We start from the raw sequence: 9,845 nt of genomic DNA on the forward strand, positions 1-9,845 counted from the left end.
AAATGCAGTAGAATGTTTTTGCAAGATTTTGGTCAGCTCTTACTGTTGTGGCTTTTCCAAATTTTTATTGATATTTAATGTTTTACCTAGAAAAATTTCAATGGTGGAACTACCGAACTCTTCCATAGAGTAAAGAGACATTTGTCTTGATGATAAACACTCAATGTCAGAATCTAACTGAAATTGTGTGTGGTCATATTCAGAAGATGTTTCAAAGTTTTCTAATGTGTTCATAATTTGACTGTCTTCACTGATTTCAGAAATGGTAAATATAGGTTGTATAGTTTCCTCATCATCGACCCATTAATTATCTCCTACTTTTGTAATTTGTTTTGCTGGAGGATACAAATTGAATTTCTTTGTCGAACTACCATCATAAATGTACATATCCCAAGATCTACAACTAATGAAAGCATCAGCTGTGGCTAGCCAAGGTCTTCCTGAGATGAGTGGGTGCCCTCCTAAATTACTCTTAGGAGTCAAAATCATGAAATCTACTAGATATTCCCAAGAATCTAAGGAGACTGAAATATCTTCTAATACACCATCTGGTTTGATTATTGATCTATCTGCAAGTTGCAGTAAGGTAGGTGTAAAAACAAGATTAGGAAGTTTAAGTTGTTCCATAGTCTGTCTACTCATAATGTTGATAGCATCCCCTAAGTCAATTAGTGTGTTTGGAATTTCTATCCCGATTATATGTGTCTTGACGATTGGACTACCTGGATCTACATATTTCTGCATGGTAATTTTTCCCATCATGATATCTGCAATTTTTCCTACCAGGTGGATTCTTCTTGTATCTCTTGGTTTCCTTCCTGGTCTTTTGAGACTCAACTCCTTTACTGTCTTTGCTAGAATAGGAATCTCTCTAATGGCTTGTAGCAACGGAATCTTGATACAAACATTCTTTAATTCATCTAAGAAATCATAGTAAGGCAACAAGATTTGTTTTTCCACCCCTTTATCAATTTGTAATCTTTTAGGGAAAGGAGGTGTGCATGAAGATGCAGGTTGCTCAACTATATTAGTTGTGGGGGTTGACTCTTTTTCTTCTTCTTTTTGAGTGTTTGGGTTTTGAAGAGATGCTTCAGAACCTTTATTGACTTTAAGAGAATCTCCCTTAGAAGTACTTTGCTTTTGACCATCTATAGAAGGTTTTTCTAAAACTCTACCAGACCTGAGTTGTACATCATTAAGGGGAACAATCATATAGGTAGGAAATTGTTGTCCTTCTACCATGTAAGCATTCTGAAGATTTTTGTTATTAGGATTTGGCAATGGCTGGGCTGGTAGTTGATTTTTCTTTTGTTGGAATGTAAGCAAGAGTTGGGAATTTTGTTGAGGAAGTTGTTGTTGTTGTGGAAATGGCAATGAAAGTTACGGGTTTTAATTTGGAAGCTGTGGAGCTTGTTGATTTTGAAAAGATGGAGGATATTGATAAAATTGGACAAATCTCCCATAAGGATTTTGCATCCCTTGTTCCCATGATTGATATGGATTTTGAGGTTGGGATCAAGGTTGTTGCAAAGAATTCGAATTTGGCGGGGGTTGAAAGTTCATAGGGTTGTTAAACCCTTGATTTTGTTGCCCCTGCCAAGGTCTCCTTGAAACAAAATAGAGAGACTCTATTGAATTTGGATCTTCTTGAAAGATAGATTTGAGCCCAGGAATTGAAGGACAATCCTTGGTCTCATGGCTTTCCGAGCAAATCATACATGTTTCTACAACTTTTGCATCCAAGGGGCATTCACTTAGAGCATGTTTCTTCCTAAATTTTGGACAAAATATGGCCAAGGCTTCAGCTTTTGCTTTCTGCTTGTTTTGTATTTTAAGGGTGTCTAGTTGTTCACTAAGGCTCCCTAGAATATCAGTTTTGAACTCATTAAGCATATTGCCAATCTCTGCCCTATTTACTGATCCAGTTGTAGATTTGTTTGCTCTAATAAGAGAAGGATCTCTAGGCCCTTTCACATTTTAGATTTTCCCCTCGAGAGATGGACACATAGTTCTGCTATGTCACGAAGTGGAAGTTGAGAAATATCTCCCTTTCCCATTATGTTTAAAATATCTATCCATTCATCTCCCTTTCCCATCATGGGGAAAACTGCTCTGACAAAACCACTCAGCCACGTGTCAATCGATGATTGTAATCGCTGCCATTTGAGAATTAGCACCGTCTCTTGAAAAACGGTGTGGGGAAGTTTAGCTGGTTTTCTGGAAACAGTTTTACGGTCGCTGCAGTTGGAATTATATTTCAACACTCCCCTTTAATTTCAACTACTGGGTTATCAGTCATACCCAGACATTTCCTCAAAAAACTCAAAACTTTTCTGCCTATTCGTATCAGCTTTCCTTTCATCGCTCTCACTGCTATGTTCAAGCACTCCAATCAGTCCTGAGCCACAAAACTGTGCCTGGTTACTGTTCTGGAGAATAAGAGTACTGTCTTTGCACCTGGCTATATCCATTGGGGCATGATCTGCACTTGTGCTTTCTAGGAAATTCAGTAGGTCATTTGCTCTCAGTTCCTTAGATGTTCCTTCGGATGTCATAGCAACTGCAAAAGTATTCTGATCATCATGTAATATCCTCTTTCTCTCTGCCTCAGACAAGGTTTCCAACCTTTGCATCTCCAAGCTATCCTGCAACCTTTTCTTCTCTGCTCTTATGGCAGATTTAATTCCATATCTCTCCCCTATAAGAAGATCCATATGATAGAGTTCTACCAGGGTCTTCATCAAATCTTCAATCTCTTCCTCTATCATATTGACAAGGGTGTTGGCAGTGAAGCCTATCTCGGTCATCTTGGCAAGAGTTACATATCAAATTCCATACTCTTTAAACAGATCTTCAAGGGACTTCAATTCCTTTCTCCCATTCATGGGAAGAATGACTTCCAACGGTCATCTATGGTCCTTGTTTCTTTCTATGGCATTGATCTCCTCATCCAAATTGCTTGACATGCTGCTGTTGTAGCTGCCACATATTCTGCCTCTGCTGTAGACAACGCTACAATAGGCTTCTTTTTAGAAGCCCATGAAATGGCTCCTGAAACATGATCTTCATTAAGGAATGATTGTTAATATAGTTCAGCAAGGATTTCATAAGGACCCGTTCACTAATAGCTTCAACGATAATGATCAAGAATTACAAGCTCCCCCTAACTGTATGCATCATCTTCTTTTGGTCGTGTCTTCTAAAAAAAACTTAAATTGGCTAGAGAGCTCAAGGGACTTTTGGACTGTATTTCCTTCCTTCTCCATACTTGTGTAACTTTCTTCTTTTGCATGGTTCTAGGTTGTGTAAGAGCCCATTTTAAGTTACAATCACGTGCCATATGACCAATCTTATGACACTTGAAGCATTCTACATTGTTCATGAATAAGATTTCATGATTTCTTCATGTAAAATTTTTTCTTGGAGGTTGTCAGAGACTATAACATCTATCTCTATGAAATGCTTTATAGTCTTTTGCCATATGACCAAAGTTTGAACAAGAATAACAATAACCAAAAAATGAACTTTGGTACCTGGGAGATGGAGGTTTCCTTGATGTACTTCTGAAGCCTTTCTGCCTTGAGATCCTTTGATGATAACCATTGCCTCTTGCCTCTTTGACACCATCTACATTTCTTTTTGGAGCTGGTTTTCTACTTGGAGCAAGATTTCTTCTTGGAATAGGATTTCTTCTATTGTAGCCTTGATTTTTCTCCCTGCTTTTGCTAGAACTAGGAGCATCACAATTTCTTTCTAGCTTCTTCACATCTCTTTTGATTAAAGCATTTTCATTCTTGTTTGAGGGTTCACCTGCATACCCGAGTCCTGATTTATCAAATGGACATATGTGATAGCTGAGCATGTCATCCAAGGCTTGAGAGCTCTTCATGATTTTGTTCATCCCTTCAACCCTTTTTCTGAGGAGGACAATCTCTTCTTCCAATCTTTCACACTCATTATTTTTCTTTGCAAGTTGTTCCTCAGTTTCTTCCTTGCTACGAGTAGCTTCAGCTGCTTCTATTTTAAGGGAGATGATATCTGACTTCATTTTGAAGATTTCTTCACTCTTTGCTTGACTGCTCTCCATTATCTTCTTAGCGCCTTGTGTCTGTTTCCTGACTTCTTGTAATTGAGACTTAAGGGAGGAGACCTCTACCTTGTACTAATCAATCTCTTCTTCAAGTTTGTTCATGCTCATGTGTCTTTGTTCAAGTTGAATTGACAAGGTATTTTCCTACTTCTTTGCTTTATTCAATTGATTTGTCATGAATATGACTTCTTCATGATGCTTCCTTTTGCTTTGATGAAATTCCTTCTTAAGTTTGGTAAGCTCTTCATCACTTTCTTGTACTTGAAGCTTGATGAGATCAACTTTCTTCCTTGTTTGATCTTGGTTACCAACTGGAGCTATCTTCTTAAGTGCCTCATTTTCCTTTTTCAAATTGTTAATCTCTTCCATGGCAGTCATAAGTTTAGCGAGGAGTTCTTCTACAAATTCCTTTTCATTCTTTTCATCTTCTAGGTCTGCTTCAGCCTTGATGTCATCATTCTCATTTTCAGCTTCTATGATGGGTTTAAGATAGCCCTTTTGATTGATGGTCATGGTCAGTGCTCCTTTTGAGTGAAGGTCATGAAGTTTGTCCCATATATCCTTTGCTGATGAATGTTTTCCTAGATTCTTCTTTATAGAATCAGGTAGCCCATTCAAGATTGTCTTTGCTGCTTTTGCATTGTACTCCTTGGATTCTCTATCCATCCTACTATCATCAATCACTGATTCCCAAATTTCAATCCCTTGAGACTGTAAGAAAGTCCTCATTCTTGCTTCCCATATATTAAAGTTCCCATTGAGCCTTGGACCCTCATCAAATTGATTGTCTTCTATTTTAGTAGTAGAGGGAGACATATCCTTAGGAGGATTGGAGACTTTCTTCCTTGACCTCACCATTTTTGCACTCTTAACTGTGCTTCAAAATACTTGAATGTGTATTTAAAATAACTAAATGTCTTCAACAGTAACACAAAAAACTAACTTGAGAAATACCTTGGATTATTTTTTGACTGAGTCTTCACTCTGCTGGAGAAGCTGATGCAGCAAGAAATCCTTCCTTCAGCTTCTTTGACACCTTCAAAGAGCCTGGACAAGCTCTGATACCATGTTGGGAATTTCTAATAATTCCAAACAAAATTAATTGAACAGAGAATAATACTCTGTTTTTACCACAGGATCAAAAATTGGTTTCCAGAGCACAGAGTTTTAACAACACACACAAAAGAACTTTGTATTCATTAATAGACTGACTGTTACAACAAAAATGTCTTCCTCTTCCAGAGGGATTACACCAGGGACGCTTCAGTTCCACAAAAAAAAATTTACTCTGTCTCTCCAGCTACATGTAAAAATTTCCTTTACATTCACTAGTGAAAATTTTTCCCTTCATTTACGTTGCTCTATATACCATTACATATTTGCTCTGTTAACAAAAACCATTACATTGCTGCTGCGAATTCCCTTTCGTTTTCACTCAACGAAAAACTTTTCTTTACCCTACTGCGTTTTCACACTACATTGCATATAAAAAAACATTAAGAAGAAATATATAAACAGCACCAAAAGCTGTGATCCTTTTTTCTTTAATGAGGTCGTTGCTCTTCACAATGGCGCCCAGTCCATAATATTTGTCCTTCAAAGCGGATACAACACTATCCCTGCACTGATGTGCAAAAACTCTGTCTCTCAACAATTCAACACTACTGTGTAAAAATGTTTCTTCACATACGCGCAGCTCTGTTCTTTTTTTTTACTTCGCGCTGCTGTGTGTTTCATTACACATTCAACTACTACAAAAAACTAAAACAACTAAAACGACATTACATATTACTTTGAAAAAAGAAATTACTCCCATGAATTAAAACTTCACCAACATTTACTGGCCCAGTACATTTCAATTAATTTCTTTAATTCAATTAATTCTGTCAGCCTTGCATATGGTTCAGTCTTTCCCGAAACAACAAAAAATGTGCCCCACTGCCACAATAGTTGATTTCATCGGACAGCTGAGAAACCATGTCGGGCGGACCTTCTTGCCAATCTTTATGCTCCCGGGAAAACTGCTCTGACAAAACCACTCAGCCACCTATCAATGGATGATTGTAATCGCTGCCATTTGAGAAATACCACCGTCTCTTGAAAAGCGGTGCGGGGAAGTCTGGCTGGTTTTCTGGAAACAGTTTTTCGGTCGCCGTTTAATGATAGCTGCAGTTGGAATTATATTTCAACAAAATCAATTTATTGGATGCCAATTGGAGGCAGTTGTTTGTGTGTAAAACCTTGCAATGCAATTTTTTTCACAGAAATGGCTTACAATTATAAGTTTAAAAGTGGAATAGAATAGATTTAATATGAGTTCCGATAGCTTACTGAGTTTGACGAAAATGACGGACCAAAGAAATACAGAGCGGATCGGGTCAAGAGCCACATTACCAGCCATTTCAATTTAAAAAATAACGTGCAAGAGTCGCCGCCTTAGATATGCTACTAAGACGTAGCATATTAGCCGAAGCATATTAGCCGAAGCATATTCTCTCCAAATTTTAAGACGAAGCATATTCGTAGCATATTCGCTTTGACCAAATCATTTTTAAATTTTAACGATTTCAAATACCTCCAGCTCTTTGGTAAAAATGATTAAATAATCATAAATTTTTATTTTGAAATAATTTAATAATTTTTTACATTATAGAAAAATATTGAAATATTTATATAGAATAAATATTAACATTAAAATATTTAATATAAATTAAAAATAATATTAATATATATATATTTAAATTTTCAATATTATTTTATTATTAATAATTTTTTATATATTATTTATCTAGTTAAAATTAGAAGTATCTTTTATCGTAAATTCTAAATTGTTAAAAAACTTTTTAAATTTAAATATTCATTTACACCTGAGCAATATATTGTTATAATGACAAAAGTCCTATTTACCCTGGAATGAGAAAGAAAACTCTCAGGGTTAAATATTTCTGACGAATAAGATACATCTTAATATCATTCATCAATGTTACTGGACTAACATCTATGGAGTGCACAAAGCTTTCGTTGTGGGGCGTCAAAGTGGACGAATGAAAGAGAGTCGTGTGAATCTGGGGAACACTAAAATGGACGGTATAGGACCTGAGGACGAAAGCAGTCCACCTCTGAGCTAAGATATTGAAGCAGAATTTGGTCTGCTAGAGAAAACACAGCTCACACTACATGTCACGTCAACTACCCACACTGCAAGCACAAATTCCGTAAAAGACGCCAAAGTGAAACGTCTCAAAGAATTGGGTTTAGAAAGGTCAGTAACCTTCGGACGTCTATTTAATTTGCATCGATTTCATTGTGAAGAAGAACTTATTAGATTCATGCATTCATGATGGGTATCTGAGCAGGGCAAGAACGTTTGGGTGGCCAAATACATACTCATTTACCAAAGCTATGGGAGAAATGCTCATAGAGAAATTGAAGGGAGATCTTCCAGTGGTCATCCTCCGACCGACCATTATTGAAAGTACTTTGGCAGAGCCCTTCCCTGTCTGGATTGAAGGCACCAGGTGCTCATTAATATCCATCCTTTATTGTTAGAATCTGGCTAGCACACACAAATATTTCAGGATAATGTTATTAATATCATTATTCACGTTGATCATGTGCTTTTTGGGAATGTCATGATGCAGAACTATGGACACTATCATGTTGGCGATTCTTATTTCAGTCACAATTTTTTAATTAATGTCTTCGACATGCGGGTCATTAAGGAAATATAACGCGAGTTGTTTTTTTTTCACTTTCAATTTTTTCAGCTGGGGTTATATTTCCCTAATGCCCCGCATGTCAGGGGCATTAATTAAATGTCAGGGAAATTAATTAAAGAATTGTGACGAAAATAAGACATGTAAGGGCATTAATTAAAAAATTATGACGGAAATAAGAATCACTGACGAATCTCATTCTTCTTAGCTGCGCCGGACCTCATCTTAGACGTGGTCAATTTCTTCTCCCCGGCTTCTTCCAAACCAAAACTCCATCATTTCCTCACATTTATTCAATATTAAAACTCAGCATTTTCCATCATATTTCATTTCTAGAATTTTATATAATCTACTATCTTGTAGATATTCCCTATATTTAGAAAATTTGTATATAGATATATATTTTTCCATAGGAAGATGCTCCTGTATCATTCATTTTGCTGTGCCATATTTGATATTTTCAGTGTCATGATTAACAGATTCCAGCGGATATAGTTGTAAACGAGATGACTGTAGCTATGGCCACTCACGCCTACGAGAACGGTCTCTTTATTTATGACGCGGCATCATCTGTTGCAAAATCCACTCCTAACTCTGTTACCATGTACGAGGCATATAAGTATTTTCCAGAGCATCCTTGTGTCGGTAAAGATGGAAAAATAGTTAACGTAAAAGAGCTGCGTTTGCTAAAGAGCATGAGAAGCTTTCGGCGATACATGCATCGACATTACAATGCACCTCTAAAGGTAATTAATTATCTTTCATATACTCCGTACTTTTTATTTTATATTTTTGCCAGAGCAGCTCTTATGTTTATATAGTTTCGCGGTTGCCTGAGATTGGACTACCAAACCTGTGAGAATTTTCTTTTACACTTCCACCAACAACATTCAATTTAGTTGCTGAAACAATTGAAAAACAGGTGCTCGGGATAATGAACAAAATATTGTGTTCCAGCTTCACAGAACGTCACAAACAGTTGCTTCGCAGTTACAATAAAGTCATGTACTTAGCAGAGCTGTACGAGCCCTGCGTCTTCTTTCAGGGAAGGTTGTGTTGCGCTTAATTTTATTTTGAACTCAATTATTCAGCAATTTTTATGTAATAACATAGTTGACCGTGTAACTATTAACAGGTTTGACGTAACAAACACCGAAGTCCTCTTGAGAAAGATGTCAGAGAATGACAGAAAAGCCTTCAACTTCGACGCCAAATGCATCGGCTGGGTGCATTACTTTTCAAGTGTTCATTTCCCTGGACTAGTCAAATACGTGCTGAAGTGAGGAAAGTTGGAGCTGCTAGCCTGCAAATCTGGTTAACCACTTCTAATCGATGCTTTGAATCTGAAGGGGAATAAAGGAGTCTCCTTTTGCTTGGTTTAGTACCATACTTTATAATTCTGAACTAATCAATCGGATTAAAATGCTATGGTTCTGAAGTAAACACCGGGGGGAATGACAGAAAGATGTTTGCATTGGTTTACTGTATAAATTAACTCAAGATGAAGCCTGGTTGAAATTTTTTTCGTGGTTTAGGATAGAAAAGTCCTTGGGTGTGTATTGTATTGTAACAATAAAAATAAATAAATATTAAAAATGAGTTTAAATTATTATATTAATTATTATTAAATAAATTTTATTAACTAATATTATTATAATTTAATAAATGTATCATGAGTCACGAACATAAAATTGAATATTTGTTAGGATATATAAGGATGGAGTTTATGTGATGTCAGGGATTGTTATATTATGTAATATAGGCTTATCTTTCAACGAGATATATATATATATATTGATGAGTTTTTTCTATTTTATGGGTTATTGTTATAGAATTTATTTAGAGGTTATTTTTTACTTTATACTTTGAAGAAATTATTATTTTATAAAGTTTTTTTTTACTTTATTTTATAGGTTTTGGATTTAATAAATGAAAAGGGATTTCTAATTATATATTAGTTATAACGAGTTTTAATAGATTTTAGAATTTACTTAATTTATTGACTAGAGTGTGGATATTAGTGTAGATATTAAAATAAA

General features: G+C 35.9%; 1 protein-coding gene and 1 pseudogene across 1 annotated transcript; one reads left to right on the top strand and one right to left on the bottom strand.

Moving 5' to 3' along the window:
* Window positions 1-2,291: 2,291 nt before the first annotated feature.
* Window positions 2,292-2,885, bottom strand: LOC149209305 (floricaula/leafy-like protein FL1 pseudogene; annotated as a pseudogene).
* A 4,607-nt stretch (window positions 2,886-7,492) lies between these two features.
* Window positions 7,493-9,089, top strand: LOC149209306 (fatty acyl-CoA reductase 3-like). The gene is made up of 5 exons (XM_089398569.1): window positions 7,493-7,588; window positions 8,286-8,552; window positions 8,606-8,661; window positions 8,764-8,856; window positions 8,942-9,089. The coding sequence occupies exons 1-5, from the start codon at window positions 7,493-7,495 to the stop codon at window positions 9,087-9,089; spliced, it is 660 nt and encodes a 219-aa protein (XP_089254695.1).
* The last annotated feature ends 756 nt before the right edge of the window (window positions 9,090-9,845 follow it).

The sequence above is a fragment of the Pinus tabuliformis genome, chromosome 1_2, assembly GCF_031772625.1.
Source record: "Pinus tabuliformis cultivar Carrire ecotype Pingquan chromosome 1_2, CPIR1, whole genome shotgun sequence".
In the NCBI taxonomy this organism is placed as follows: domain Eukaryota; kingdom Viridiplantae; phylum Streptophyta; class Pinopsida; order Pinales; family Pinaceae; genus Pinus; species Pinus tabuliformis.

Bases quoted from the DNA above. Each gene is read 5' to 3' on its own strand.
- LOC149209306 (XM_089398569.1), top strand. From the start codon at position 7,493: ATGGGAGAAATGCTCATAGAGAAATTGAAGGGAGATCTTCCAGTGGTC. The intron at 7,589-8,285 runs GTCTGGATTGAA...CATGATTAACAG, and splicing joins CTTTGGCAGAGCCCTTCCCT to ATTCCAGCGGATATAGTTGT. The intron at 8,857-8,941 runs GTTGTGTTGCGC...AACTATTAACAG, and splicing joins TGCGTCTTCTTTCAGGGAAG to GTTTGACGTAACAAACACCG.